The 15809-nt window shown below is 42.3% G+C and overlaps 1 protein-coding gene across 1 annotated transcript; it reads left to right on the top strand.

Moving 5' to 3' along the window:
• The first annotated feature begins 316 nt into the window (after positions 1-316).
• On the top strand, positions 317-1469 carry LOC110177018 (uncharacterized). Its single transcript, XM_020943531.2, has 2 exons — positions 317-1172; positions 1236-1469. Exons 1-2 carry the CDS (start codon positions 550-552, stop codon positions 1324-1326), a joined length of 714 nt encoding a protein of 237 aa, XP_020799190.2. The 5' UTR covers positions 317-549; the 3' UTR covers positions 1327-1469.
• Positions 1470-15809: the final 14340 nt, after the last annotated feature.

Genomic DNA, 15809 nt, shown 5'->3' with positions numbered 1-15809 from the left:
GCCGGCACACTCGCCCTGCATCTGTGTGGGTGGGTGTCAACGCCAGCAGCAAAAGCAAGAACAACAAGAGAGACAGAGAACAACACACGTTTATTGTATTTGACATTGTTTCAAAAGTTAAGTTGGTTGTGGCCACATCAGCTCACAACTTATGCAAGTCCGTCCGATTGTGTGTGTCCTGTGTGTGTAAATGTGCAATGAAATCATAAATCTAGGATGGCAATTGTAATCATGTTGTCCTCCACAAGGAGCAGGGAACAGTCAGCCGGGGGCCAGGATCTGCCCTTCACGTGAAAACTTAAATAGTCGTATTCTGCCAGAGGCCTGTAAATCTCTGTGTTAAGTGTGTTACACAGAAAGAAAAGTAGAGTTCAGATAAATTTCTTAACAAATTTCCTAGAGGAATCTCACAGCTGTTATAACTTGTTATAAAGCAGGCGTTGTTTTGAAACATTCTTTGATTGAAACACTTTGAAATTCTTAATATTTGAACTTTTACCAGTTTTGATTCAAAAATATTGTTTTGAAATTAATAAAAATTCAAAAACGATGCCCAAAGACATCACCAAGAAAACCTTGAAGCCCAAGATCATTAGGAAAAAGAAAAGAACCATCTCTAAGAAAGTTCCCAAAACGAATCCCAAGCAGCAGAGCGTCTTGAAGAATCTCTTTGTGACCCAAAGGACTAACATTAAGAAGAGATCCTCCGGCACGCGACGTCCTTCAGCTCCGCCCCAAAACCAACAGGTTTGGCGCCGGACAGTCCTTCGGAACAAGCCCAAACCCAAACCCAAAGACAAGTTACCAAGGCTTTTCCGGATGGATGATCAGACGGGACTTCCGGTGGACTACGAGCAGACTGTGGAACGTGTGATGCACTATGTGAATCCACACCTGTCCTGCCGTCCCAATACTGATCTGATGATGGAGGAGCTCCTGACCAACATGTTCATGGATGTGGTGCAAAAACGATGCCCATATCGAAAAGCTCAGACTCCGACGCATATGTGCTGCCAGAATGGAAGGGCTACGGGGGGTATGTGTTGTCGGGATCATCAGACCAAGCATTACCTCCAATCCTTGCTGAAGACATATCCTTGCTGTTTGGATGAGCCCATAAAGCAGAGCACGCAGGAGGCGAACGAGGATCTTAGTGACTTTCACAGTGCATGGTGAGTGGGATTTACTAGATTATATCTTCCTGGCAAGATTTTATCCTTTTTTCAACCCTATAGCAAACGGGGACCCCGTCAAATCAGCGCTAAACTGGGTCCCACCCAGGCCAGTAAGTTCAACTTTAACCAGCTGAGGATCAGGAGTCAGTAAACCTACCTGATATATAAATGTTGTGATTCAAAATTGCCCCTTATCTTAATCAGAGTTTTAAAATACTTTAACCATCTGAAACAAGGGAGTATTCCTATTTTAAATGAAGAAATTAAATTGATTTGCTTTTTGAACCGAAGAAACTGTCTATATTTGTTGAGTAATTTAGTAACTCAATCTTAATCGGAGTCTTAAATTACTTAGAATTACCTCTGACCTCCATCATTGTGCAGTTGAAGTGACCTCAAGGGCACTAAATTAAATAAAGCTTCTATGGCTTTGGCAGAGCTGAGTTTTCAAATTAAATTTGAAAGTTGCATTTATATTTTGCTGGTGGCTTGAAATAAATTCGTTCAAAGTGCCATGTCGAATGGCACTGTTGGGGTCATTCGGTTCGGCTCATATCTATGAATTTATTTGCGCTTTCGCAGTGGAAAATGAAACGAGATTTATGGGCAACCACAGCTCTGGCGGCAGTTCATCCGGCCCTCACTCCCTCTCTCCCTTTGGCAATTATCGCCACAGACAATGGCCACTCGAATGCATTTAACAAATTGAATATAAATTCTTACAGCTACCATTCCACCTGCACACCGCACACCGCACACCGTACCCCCTTACCCCTTAGCTACACCCTCACCCTCACCTGGGCAAACAGCCAATCAGTGGCCAAATCTTTTAATTAAGAAGTTTGCTCTCGCTCGCGGCAATGTGGAGTGGCTCCTTGGCTACGTGAACGACTTGCTTGAGTATAATAAAATTCACGCTAAACTTAACTAATTTCGCGAAAACTCGATTGAACGTAAATAAAAGCCAAATGAAAATTTCACAGCAAGGCGCCTCTGCCGCTACTCGCCTTTGGCTCAATGTGAATCAATGCGTTTGCGAATAATTCATAAAGGAGCAAAAGAAATAATATCAGTCGAGCGTGCTAACAACTTGGCAGTCACCTCCTGCTCCTGCTCCAGATCCTGCTCCTGCTCCTGCTCCTGCTCCTGCTCCTGCTCCTGCTCCTGCTCCTGCTCCTGCTCCTGCTCCTTCTTATCCTCCTCCTTTCACCTGTCGGCTTTGGTTATTGATGAGGCTGTGCGTGTGGAAAGGCTCTGGCAATGTCGATGGCGCTTTTGCGGTATTACGTATACGTAATATGCAATCAATTCTCGCACAAAGAAATCTGTTCGGTCGCATGCAGATTGCATAAAGGGTTTTACACAGCCTCTCTGCTTTCGGACAGTAAAAGCTGTTTTCACAATGAGAACTACACAGGGAAAAGGTTCAGGGAAAACTCCGTAAAAACCCCTTAAAGAATTCGTAAAGAAAGAGGCTTCCTTTGCTTAGAAGACCTTGCCCCCCTTGCAGGCTATTCTCATTTTATTCAGTAAATGCAATGCAGTAATTTCTGACTATATGAAATATATATGTTACATGAATTGTTGAAGAGTGTCAATTCCTATTCGATTTAGTCAAGTCTGTCTGTCTGTTCATCTGCAATTTTAACCATTTCTAACAAAACTAGTCCCTCCATTTTGAAGCTAACTTAATGAAACTTTCGTTTTTATATTACATCATTTATAATAACTTCAAGAGTATAAAAACTCTTACCTTTCTTATTTTCTGTATGAATGAAAACATGAAAATACCTATCCGATTATACCTGCTAAAACTATTTTCCATTTTCCTCAGTGTATCGAGACTTCATTGTTCTTAAAAATACCTTAATAAGCCTTTATGTTGCTGCTTCTTTTGTAGCTGAATGGCAAGGTATAAATTTAAGTTAAGTATCAGGATAAATATTTTAATTAAAAGGGAAATTCTTATAGATTTCTTATAACATTTATTGCTCAACCGAAGCTATAGCCTGGCTTATTCCAAAACCCGAATCCTTGGAATACTTAAAGATGGCCAATACCGATTAGGGCGGCACTCTTTTCGAGCAGTGGAGGAGGCTATCGGTGCCAAAAGCACAGGCCACGCCCATTAGTTATTCGCAGCAAATTATGCCAAAGTGTTTGGCCAATACCACCCACTGCTCCTGCTCCTGCTCCTGCTACTCCTGCTGCTCTGTCACCCTTCGATGCTCCTCATTGGGCGCGACAGCTAAAAAGCCAGCTACGACGCATTGATGTCAATGATGGCGACAAGTGCACTCCGCTTCCGCATCCGCGTCCGCGTCCGCATTGTGCCGCTGTCAGGCCAGCGAATCGATCGAGTGGCGGACGAGGAGGTGGAGCCAGGATTGGAACTGGGACTGGAGCCACTTGAGCCAAGTTGACAGACAGCTCGCAGCGAGAGAGCGCGCATTTAACATTGTCTGAACGAGTGCCATTGTGGAGGAGCACTTTGCCAGCGGAGTGGAGCAGCAGCGGCATTGCCAATATATTTGCAGGGAGGGAAATGGTTAGGGAAACGGGTAGGGAATGCGAATGTGGGTGGAGGAGAGTGGGTCCTGCAGTTCCCTGCGTGCGGAAAGTCGGTTAAGCGCCTGGTAAATACGCCAAGTAGCCACTACTAGCCCGTGTCCCGTTCCCCATCCGGCGCTGCTTTGTGTGCACTAATTTGACGGGGGGACGGCCCGGAGTGAAGGATGTGCCTCCCCTCCATCCGGGCATAATTTGATGCCTTTTTTAAAGGCAATTTCTATGCCATTTTGCGCAATACATTTGCCGGAACATTCCGGAGAACTCTTACCATCTAATAGAGAGCCCTGCCCTGAGCTTGAGAAAATGAACCCGTCAAAGGCCCAGCCTCATGGCCAGGGGCCATCATAATCGTGGCACAAATATTCGAGTGGCTAATTATGGAGGAGGAGGCACTAAGAGAAAACTCCAAATTGGGTATTTTTATACCCTTGCAGGGTATCATAATTTCAGTCAGAAGATAAAAACAAAGTGAAAGAGTCGTTTCCGACCCTATAAATCATATATATTCTTGATCAGCATGAACAGGGAAATCTTTCTAGCCATTTTGGGAAGCAAATTTTTTTTGACAATTTTTTTGGAAGATAAAAAAGGACTTTTAACATGTTAAAAAATTGACAAAATTTTAAATATTTTAAAACTTCATTTTAGGTATACAGACTTATAAATCTATTAAAAACTAGCACAGAACAGCTTTCCGAATTAAAATTAATGCATTTTTGGCTAAGTTATGATATTTTTTAACTTTGGTTTGTCCAAAAAATTATCATATAACAAGAAAGGAAGCTAACTTCGGCACGCCGAAGTTTATATACCCTTGCAGATAGAACTTCTATGAATAGGAATCCATACAATATAAATTATATATATTTGTGTTAAAAAACAATGAAGTAATACCTGCTTTCATTTCATTCACCTATACATATTATATTTGCAGTTTTACATTCACTGATTTGCATTTTTCCTCCACATCAAACGATCGTTTGTATGGCACCTATATGATATAGTCGTCCGATTTTCATGAAATTTGCCACAAAATTTAAGACTTATATAAAATGGCTATACCTCAAATTTGATGAAAATCAGCTGAAAACTAAAAAAGTTATAAATTGAATTGTATTAATTTCTCGATCGTTCCTATGGGAGCTATATGATATAGTAGTCCGATTTTTATAAAATTTCGTACAAAATTGAAGAGTATAGTAAAATGGCTATATCTCAAATTTGATTCAATTCTATTGAAAACTGAAAAAGTTAAAATTTTTTTTGTAAAAATTTTCCGGTCATTCCTATGGCAGCTATATGATATAGTCGTCCGATTCGGCCCGTTCCGACATATATACGAGTGAGAGTATATACAAGGCTAACTACAAAGTTTCATTCAGATAGCTTCAAAACTGAGAGACTAGTTTGCGTAGAAACGGACAGACGGACAGACGGACAGACGGACAGACGGACAGACGGACGGACGGACAGACGGACAGACGGACAGACGGACATGGCTAGATCGACTCGGCTGTTGATCCTGATCAAGAATATATATACTTTATATAGTCGGAGGTGCCTCCTTCACTGCGTTGCAAACTTCTGACTGAAATTATAATACCCTGCAAGGGTATAAAAATATTGATATATATGGATTAAAAAAAAGCGAACATGGTTAACTTAGTTATAATTGATTTCCAATACAATCATAGAATCTACAAGGGTATATAAACTTCGGCTTCACGAAGTTATTTTGATTTCTTGTTTTTACCTCAAGAGCTAGTTGTTTTCAAGTCCCTCGAAGATCTCACTTAATATGTACAGCTTTTTTAGTTTTTGTTATACAAAATCATCATCGCAACTAATTTCCATATTGCATTCTTAACTAGATTCCAGCTTTTTGCACAAGTGTAGGCCTTGGTCCTTTGGCCTGGACTGGGCGCAACTTAAAAATGTATAATTTAATTTTGCGGAAAATAATGTTGCGCGTGGCCGCTGAATATTCATGGCTAATTTATCAGCTGGCCCTCGTCCTCAGTGGTTGCTCCTCCTCGTGCTCTCATTGCTCTGGAACTGACTCTTGGCTCCGTCTTCCGCTCCTTCTCCTTATTAGCATTTACAAGAGCTAATTGGGATAAATAGCCAGGGACAGCCGGGCATCCTCGAGAGAGATTGCCGTACGCGGCTCGGATGACCAGATGGATTTCGGGAATCCCTCAGGGCACACATTGCACACCACTCAAAAGAATGTATGTCTACTTGAAGCTTGGCTAGAGGATTGTCCAAAAACGATTCATGTTTGCCCAGCGAATGAGCACTGCTCATTGAGCAAGGAACTCATCCTCTAGTCCGCGGGAATTCTTTTATTTTACAAGGAACACGGAGGGAGGGCTCCATTCAGCTCAAGTCCTGCTTCAAGTCCTGTTAAACTTTGCCCGAAAGTCGACTGCAGTTCCCCTTATCCTTTGCTAGTGCAATCATGGCAGTAGAAATAATAATAAAAAAACTTTATTCCTGGCACTCACACACTTTGAAGGCACTTTGTAATGAGATGAGGACGCAGTGTTGACACAATGGCTTCGAAAAATGGTTTAAATTTTATTTAAAGTTAAGATTTTTAGAGAAAATATCAATAAAAGTTTTTGAAATCAATTATTTGTGATTTAAATATTGGTATTATTATAATTTATTAATAAAGATGCCTTGTATTTAGAATTTTCAAGAAATTTCTTTCTGTATTATGTTGCAGCTCCATACTTTTCCACTTCTAAAGAAGCAAATATTGTCCTTCTTGAAAAATCAGGCTAGCTGCCAGCACTAATGAGGTGTGGAACTTGAACATGAACTTTCTTCAACAGTCCTTGATTACCTCTGCCATGGAGTGTGCAAGGATTTTACGATTCTAGGCTGTGATTTTAATATTAAACTCATAAAGAGTGCTGCTCCTGCAGGCTGCGCTTGATTAGATAGCTGCTAATCTGTGCCGCTGGATTCTCTAATCTCAGATCCGTTTAGATTACCTTGAAGTCTCATTGGGATCTGGCGATGACTGGCCCGGCGACAGATGGCCAAGAGCTCTCCTGGGCCTGGACTGGACTGGGGTGGAGGGTGGTACCTAGTTGTTGCGTGTCCCTGGCTAAATAAACAAACTCACATTGCTCTGCCCCCGTCAGCGGCACTCGGCATTGTCCTCCTGTTGCTCTCGACGACTGCCATTCGCCTGATTGCTTTTGTTGGCTGTCCCCCCTGAATCCTGCCCCCTGCCTCCTGCTTCCTTCGAACTGCCTACTGTCCCCTCCTCCTGTGTGTAGCTGTTGCTGTCGTGCACCAATATTGAGATATCGTCTCAAGTGTAAATTGTTATTGACACTTTGCGTGGCGGACAGAACTCGCACCCGACCTCGAACATCAGAAATATCATCAGCGGCAGTGCCACCCTGGTTATTTCTCCATCGTCGTCGCTTGTTTACTCAAAGGTTTGTTTGTTTTGTGCATTTGATCAGCAACAAACAGAGCTGATGTCCAGATGGTTTCCTTGGAGAGGGAGAACCTCCTGCTCCTGCTCCTCCTTCTGATGCTGTGAAATTTTTAATTAAACTGCAAAATGTATTCTCGACTCCAAGTTAATTAAAGCTCAGTGAAAAAAGCCACTGAAGAGACATGACTGAATCCCACTTTAAGCCTTCCATCACTGAATGTGAGCTGGGTTCATTGTCTCTAAAAACCAGATGACCATTCCACTCCCACAAAATAAGTCAAATCAAACATTCAAAAGAGCCCAAGGAGAGTTGGGAATATGATTGAAGACATCGGACGAACCCTTCTGCTGTCTGGGGGGAAATTCGCCATAAAGTGAATCGTTTACTTGAGCTCATTTCAATATTCTGTTTAAGCATTTTATAATAATATCGTTGTGCCCTTTTATATATATTAAATTCCGCAGCACCAGCGAGTGATGTCTGGCTTCAGATTCATTTTTTATGTGACTCCTCGCCCCCTGTTGGCCTTTCCGTATGTTAATAAAGTGCGTAAACTCGACCAAAAGGCCGGGGCAGAGTCCTGGGAAATGTGCATGATTGTGTTGTGCCGACCCATAAAGCAAACACACGTACGTATACGTACTCCCATGCATGGCGAGGAGGACATAAACAAGGACTCCAAATGACAAGAAAATCGTATAAAAACCCACCATAAAGTGCAACGCAGTCGCAAAATAAAGAAATATGGAGTCAATAAAGCCGGCTCTCCCCGATATCCGATGAGGCACAATTTCTTTTTGGTAAAGATTTGACAAGGAAGTAGATCCTTTGGATAAGCAAAAACATTACAAATTTCCTTGCAGGATATTTTGGGGTCTTTAAGCGGCCTTTAAATATGTTTTAAGCACCGCTAATCCCCTCTCTCTTTCTCTCTCGTTGGCCAACTAAAAACCTAAAACCTAAAACCATTTCCAATCCAGCAACTTTCTATTAAGCATAATTTGTTTTCATTACACAAAAGTTGGGCCTGAAACTTTCTCTGTTCCCTGGACAGGTCCCCAGGATCCTTGCCTCCTGGTCCTCCAACTCTGTGTGGGGCAGCTGGAATTTAATTGGGGCGGGTTGAAATTTATTTGCACGACGGGTGTGTGGGGGGAAGAAGCATCAACAAAGGCTCGCAAAATCATACAGAAATCAGAAGCCAAAAATCACAAAAATTGCCCCGGGCTTGGGTATTTATTCGGAGCAGGAGGAGGAGCAGGAGGAGGACTCTCTCCCAACCGCCGCAAAACTTACAATCAAAGTTAAATGTAAAACTTTGTGGACTCTCCAAGTCGTTTTCATTACTGTCGCGGCGATTACTCAGCGAGTGATTTGTGTTTGATCTCTGGGCTACTTTGGAGGTCCTGGGATCAGGAGGTCAGAGCAGAGGCTCTTGTCAAACAAATGATTTGGACGGCAACAGTTCATTGCCTCGCCTTGCACTTCCAGTGCTCTAATGAACGATATCCTGCCAGATATCCTGTCGTTGTCCGGCCTCCCCCCCAAAAAAGAGGGGCTAATATGCAAAAGGCTCTTATCTGAAGTGTGACGTGGCCAGGCGGTGGTCCTTGCTCGGTGCTCGGTTTTCGATACTCGATGTCCGATGGAGGATGGTAATGGTGATGGCCATGGCAAGGGGTCAGTCCAGTCAAAAACAAACCCGAACAAAGCCGGAAAACGTGGCAATTGTGTGTCGGCCCAGGATATCCCATTCCCTCAGACGTTTTCCGTTGCTGCACTTTGGGGAAAAGCGGTTACTTTTCAGAGATTTTTCTTTTCGAATGTCAAAAACACATTGAAATGGGTTTGAAATTAACTGAAGAACTGCTAGAAATATTACGAAAATTGTTAAAGACTTAAGTCTTATGAAAATTCCTGCTTAAGATGTGCTTATTTATATTTTATATAAAATATTTGCAGCCTATACTGGAGAAAGTCAATTAAAATCTCCAAAAGTACATTAAAAAGCCTTAGTTTTAAAGATAAATATTTAAAGGTTTTCAATTAATTAAGAAAATAAAATATAGAAGAGTTTAAAAACCATTTATTATGTTCATCATAAGTATGCAACATAATATTTAAAGGCCTAAAGGATAGGAATATAAGAGCAATATAAATAACTCCTTATAGGTAAGCATAAATCTATTTAAATATTCAATAAATCATATTTAAAGATCAATAAATCTACACATTTTCCCACTGTGTAAGCATCGCCGGGGCTAAGGCGAAAATTGCCATTGTCTTGGCCATCACAGACGGACTCGTTGTTGGTTGTGTCGTTGCCAAAATACAAATATTCATTTGTATATAAGCTGTGAAGGTCGTTTTTATGAGCCCCGGCCAAAACCGCAGCAAGCCCTCCGTCACCGCCATCAGGCCATCAAGCCTCCATCACCAAACCCATCCCAATCCCAACCCAATCCAAACCCATCCCTGTCCAACCCAAACCATTCCTCCAACAGGCAGCGAAGCGTGTAGTCCTGGTCGAGACCGATTTCACTCCCAAAAATTCTGGCCCGGACCCTGCCATTCATTTGGTTCGTTGTGCTTCATTCATTAGCTTGCTTTCCGTTTCCGCTTCATTCAATTCTCCTGATGCCCTCGCCACTGCCTTTTCCACTGACTTAATGCCATCGACATCGACATCGACATAGACTGCGACTTCTACTACGACTTGGTCCCGTAACCGTAGCCGTGGTCTACATCCTGCGTTAAATGCCCCGTCCTGATGTTTATTTCTATGCGGCAATTTTCGACTGACTCTGTTTGGACCTCCCTTGGGCTCCACCCCGCTCCTTTTCGTCCTCGGGCTCCTTCGCAATTCATTTTCAATTTATCTTGCCTAATATCGACATGCTTTCGGGTACCGCCTTTGCCAGGATGCTGACAGCGAGGAGATGAGTCCTTAGTCTCAGTCCCTAGATGGGTTTCGGCTCCGCTTGATTGTGTGGCATTTCGTGTAGCTTAGCTGCCATTTCACTTCTTGGCTTATCGACTTTTATTTGCGCATTATTTCAGAATTAATAATTCAATTTCGAAACGAGAGAGAGAAGTGGAGCAGCAGGTCAGGCAGTTCGAAGCCTTAGTCTTTCGCATTCCGATTGATTCATTTGTGTGTCAACCATTTTCTACTTGCTCCCATTGTGGACGCTGTAAATCTTTTGTTGCACTTGCGTCCTCTTTGGATTAACAATTCCGGCAAAGTGCTCGCCTCTCCAGTCCCGGCTCAGCCCGGCTCTGCCCACTTTCATCTATTTTAATAAAGTTAAAAGCCACCCGAAGCTGGCCTGAACTGAGCTCTGCTGCTCGGATGCTTGACACATTGCCAGGCGTTGGCTAGCGAGCGGAGGATTTCCCAAAATTTAAAACACTTTTTTTGGTTATATTTACAGGTTTAGTATATTAGAGAGTGGATGCTAGAGCAGAGTCCTTGCCAGAGCCGGGGAAAACCAGGGAAAGCCAGGGAAAGGCAGAGAAAGGGAAAGCACACACACACTCTCTCATTCATAAACATGCGCGTGGCTGGTCCAAGAGGAGCTCTAGTCATAGTCATGGTCCTGCTCCTCCTGCTGCTCCTCCTGCTGCCTTTTGCTTCTGCCAAGTCAGCCAGTTGAGTTTTTCCAGTTGCACTTTTCACCGTTCCCCAGTTCACACTCCACATGCTCCGTCCACACCTCGTCCTCCTTCTCTGGCAAGTGGAAAGTGCTTACATTTTTCTGGCAGCGGAAATGCATATTGCTTCCGGCCTTTTATTCATTTCCCCTTTGCATTTTTTGCGCATTTGCCACTGCCTTTGCTCTAGCCTTTGCCTTTGCCTCCGCTTCTGGCCAAACAACTATTCCAAAGGCTTGCGAATCCTAGTTTTGTTTCGGGGTCGTTTCTTCCTTTTTTTTGTCCAGGAGGCGCCGGATGAGAATGAGGAGAGGTCAGGTTGGCTGGGAGCCCCGCGTCGAGGGGCTCTTTACAAATTTTTATGCTGCGGTCATGCCAAAATGCATTGTAAATGGAGAATGTGTGTGTGTGTGTGTCTGCCTCAGTGTAAATAAGTTTTGAGTTTGTCTTTCGCTGATGTCGACCGCATACACACAGTGCCTCCTCCTGCTCCTCGTCCTGCTCCTCGTCCTGCTCCTCCTCCTCCTTTCACTCTTGGCCATAGAAGGGCAGTGCGAAGAATCGGCGGCAAAAAAAACTGCAGATTGTTATGGCTGCCAGGACCCGGACTCTTAGCTATACTACACTGAGCGATATATATTGGGTGTTTCATTTGAAAAATTTAAATAAAATATACCAAGAAAATCAAGAAATCAAGCTGAATTCATTTGTCTTAGCTTTGTGTTATAAACAATTGGGAATTTACAGGACTACCCTCCCTCAGATTTTTTTTAGCTTCTAACTGAACTTTTGATACCCTGCTAAGGTATAAATATTCAGTATGATGATTCTTCTATAACCCACAGCTTAAAAAACGCATAACTTAGCCAAAAATGTATTAATTTCGATTCGGAAAGCGGTTCTGTGCTAGTTTTTAATAGAATAATAAATCTGCATACCTAGATTTACATTTTAAAATAGTTAAAATTTTGCCAATTTTTTAAAATTTTTTTAAACACCAAAAATTTTGGAAAAAATTTGTCAAAAAATATTTGTTTCCCTATATGGCTAGAAAGATTCCCCTGTTCATGCTGATTAAGAATATATATGATTTATAGGGTCGGAAACGACTCCTTCACTACGTTTTAAGCTTCTGACTGAATTTATGATACCCTGTACGGGTATAAATATTCAGTATGATGGCTTTTCTATAACCCAAAGCTTAGAAAACTCATAACTCAGCCAAAAATCCATTAATTTCGATTCGGAAAGCTGTTCTGTGCCAGTTTTTAATAGATTAATAAATCTGCATACCAAGATTTAAATTTCAAAATATTTAAAATTTTGTCAATTTTTTAATATGTTAAAAGTCCTCTTTTAACAACAAAAATTTTCGAAAAACATTGTCGAAAAAAATTTGTTTCCCTATATGGCTAGAAAGATTCCCCTGTTAATGCTGATCAAAAATATATATGATTTGTGGGGTCGGAAATGATTCTTTCACTTCGTTTTTAGCTTCTGATTGAAATAATAATACCTTGCAAGAGAATAAAACCTCACAGAGTGAATCCCAGACATTTTTTTGAAACATCCCTGTTTTCTGTGGCATTAATACCATATTTTATCTAATCAATAAATATTTTTTAGGAGTATTAAAAAATCAAGAACAAGCTTTTAACTGATTCTAATATTTGTTGTGAAAGAAGCAGTGAAGAATTAGATTCTCAACATTCAGAAAGAATAATCCCAATCTTTATTTCAAAGGAAATTTTTTTTATTTTGTTCTCAAAATTCCTTAATCTAATATTACAAGGTATTTTCCTTAATTCTAGCGCCGTCAAGTTCAAAAGAGTTAAAATTCCACACCAGAATATTGTACTAATGAGTGTCATTTCTACGAAAAGGCCAAACCTCTTCAAAGCTGCTAAAATTCCCTATCCAATTGCCAAATAACACGGCTCCGTGTGTACATTTCCTTTTATTGCGGTCTTTCCACCATTATTTGTGAATTTTTCCAGTGCAACACGTTTACAGTGCCAAATTTCACACACAGAGGGAGAAGGGAGAGATACTGAACGCTTTTCCCATCCCATCTCGTTTCAGATTCTCTTTTTCTTCTCCTGCTCCTGGCTGATGATGTTTTTGTCGTTACGCTTTGTGTGATGCTGGAGAGCTGGAGTCCTGGAGCTGATGGGTTTCTGCGGGTCGGTGGCAGGCGTCAGGGTTCAGGGGTCAGGGGTCAGCTATAAGAGGGTATCGTCGCCGTCGCCATCGTCCTGCGGCCATCATCGAGAGTGCTACACTAGAATTAATCTTTGTCAAACGGCGTGGCTTTCGAGTCGCTCTCTATGCCAGCGACACGGCCAGATGAGAGAACCTGCCACCGTCGTTGCCACATTGGCAATTGAGATACATTGACTGGGCGGAGGATGGCTGCAAATCGAAGGACCAATCCCATGCCTGGATACGTGCACTATCTGTCGATCGAGGTTTGGACAGGCCTAAGCCAGCGATTCCGCATGCCTCTTACAGCAACCCTTTGCTCTGGCTCCTAGCTCTGTATTCCACTCCAATTCCTCACCCCTGCTCCTGGTACAACCCCTTCTTGGCCCAAACTCATATGCATAACGTTGTCTGTGAAATTCGGCCTCCACAGCAAACAAATTTGCAACCAAAGTGCTTCGCTTCGTGCACATTGGCACATTTTTAATACACTCCACAGTCCGGTAGGGTTTTGCTTCTTGGTCCTTGCTCTCCTTTCTGAGTGAGTGGGCGTGAGTGAGTTGGTAGAGAAAAAATATGTAAATACACCTAGAAAAATTCGTTAGGTTTTAATATTTCTTAGGGAAATCTGACTGTTTTTCCAAGAGTTCTTTGATTTTAAAGACTCTTTTGTGGTTTTCCAAAGAAACTATAGCATGCTCTTTTGTTTCTATATATTTATACATTTCTTAGAAGATTTTAGAATGTAGTGCAAAAATAAAGTTCTTTGACAGGAGCATCTCAAAAAAGTTCTGTAAGTTATAAATTTAAACCCATTAAATAGGTATCAAAGCATTCCTTAATATCACACATTTTTGTGACTTAAAGGTTTGCTAATTCCTTAATTTTTCCCTTATTCTTTTCCCTAAGATGTCGTAAAAAAACCCTTTTTAATGTTTCACAAACTTTTTCTTTCAGGGTGCTCTGTTGCTCTGTAAGTAAGTCTAATCTCGTTCCGCACACAGACTCGCCTTCATCTTCACCCTCTTTGCAAGGGTGTAACACGTGTCTGGTAGTTTTCAAGTGCTTGCAGCTTGATTTGATGTAATTTATTGAAAATTTATACAAATTTGTGCTTGTCTTTGCACAATAGCCCTCGTGCCCAGCTGCCCTAGCCCCAGTCCCAGTCCCAGCCTCATCCGAAACCAACCTAGCCCTCCTGCTGGCCCCAACTCGTTTGTACTCTGTTATTGGCAAAAAGTCGAACAGGGAGCCAGTGTCTTGTGCATGTGGGTCACGTAGCCATGTGACTTATACGAAATGCAAATGAAATAGTATATTCGGTGGGAGTTGGCAGGAGGATCCCATATCCACGGCGCAAGGGCCAAACTGCCCACATTCGCTCGTCGTAGTCGTTGTCCGTGTCGCTGTCGGTGTCCGTGGACACTTTGTGTGCCATGGCCATAGAATGCCAAAGACCAAATCCGAATCCATGCCAGCAGCTGTAATAGAATTGGTTTTTGTGCCTGCCTTCTTTTTCTTCTGCTTGCATAAGATAAATGTGCGAATTTGCGCCAAGTGAAAGTGTTTTTGATAAATGTTCGAGAGAGAGAACGAGAGAGAGACTCCTTCCAATCGTAAATCGTGGCTTCGAAGGACGATGCTGCCGGTTCATAGTGATCCTTTGATTATTATTCAACAACAAACGGAGGTCGAAGGTCCTTTAAAGAGCTTTGGCTGCCTTGGTTACAGCTTCCATTTAGCAGCTCTCCAGCTCTTTTTTCTATTGTTCGCTGTGCGCTGTTTGATATTGGTGCCATCCACACACACACACACTTGTCCGGCAGAGCAGTCCTTGGCACCCTTCGTCCTGCCGCCTGCCGCCTGCTTTATGATTTCGTTTGATTGTTTTGTTGCCGGCGTTACTTTGTTGCCATTCGCTGCTGTTGGGGCCAAAACCCAGCTGACTGTCTGCAACTTTGCTGATTTCATTGCTTGATTTCCTCTCCTTTGGCTGACTGATACCCTTACAAGAGTCCTGGGATTTAGAGGAATTTGGAATAGTAATCTATAACTATATAATAGATTTTCCTACTCCTTTGTTCTTTAATATAAATTAAATGATATTCTCAAATCAATAATAAAATATTTTCCCTTAGAGAGAGGGCATTTCTCTTCGTTCTTTTCTCCTTTTTTTTAGTTCTCTCCATTCGGTTTCCTTTTATTTTCCATTTCAATTTCGTTAAGTTTTGCGCTTCTGGTGTCTGTCTTGCCTGGCGTCCGCGCTCCTTTCGCCAGGATACGTGTGGGTTTACGCTCGGACTCCATAATAGAATTATTTGTATCAAATTGTGGCAACCAAAAAATGGAATGAAATGAAATGAAATGAAAGTGGAGCAGCGGCTGCCGGGGCAGTGCCAGGAGGAGAGAGCCAAAGACCACCGGCAGACGCACACTAACACAATTGAAAACTTGCATAAAGGCATTTTTATTCGCCTATGGCCAGAAAGTGGCCGAAATTGAATTAAAAGTTGCCACTTTTTGCTCAGCCCTCCGAGTCTTCAGTGCCGTTTCCTGGTGCAGTGCCTCCTCCACTCCTCTCCTTTCATCTTTTGCTGTTGTGTAAGCTTATCTGGGGCGCAAACATTCTGCTTTTCGGGGGAGAGGCTTCCCAGGGACCTGCTGGCACCGCCTGCAGTGACAAATGAACCCGGGTCGGGGTCACCACCACGCCGAAATCTGGAGCATATCTGGAGCATAACGAAAA

Source organism: Drosophila serrata, unplaced genomic scaffold, assembly GCF_035046125.1.
Source record: "Drosophila serrata isolate PLE 108 unplaced genomic scaffold, ASM3504612v1 contig_240, whole genome shotgun sequence".
NCBI classification, from domain to species: Eukaryota; Metazoa; Arthropoda; class Insecta; order Diptera; family Drosophilidae; genus Drosophila; species Drosophila serrata.
The sequence above is the reverse complement of the archived record's forward strand: the minus strand, read 5'-3'. Positions and strand labels throughout refer to the sequence as shown.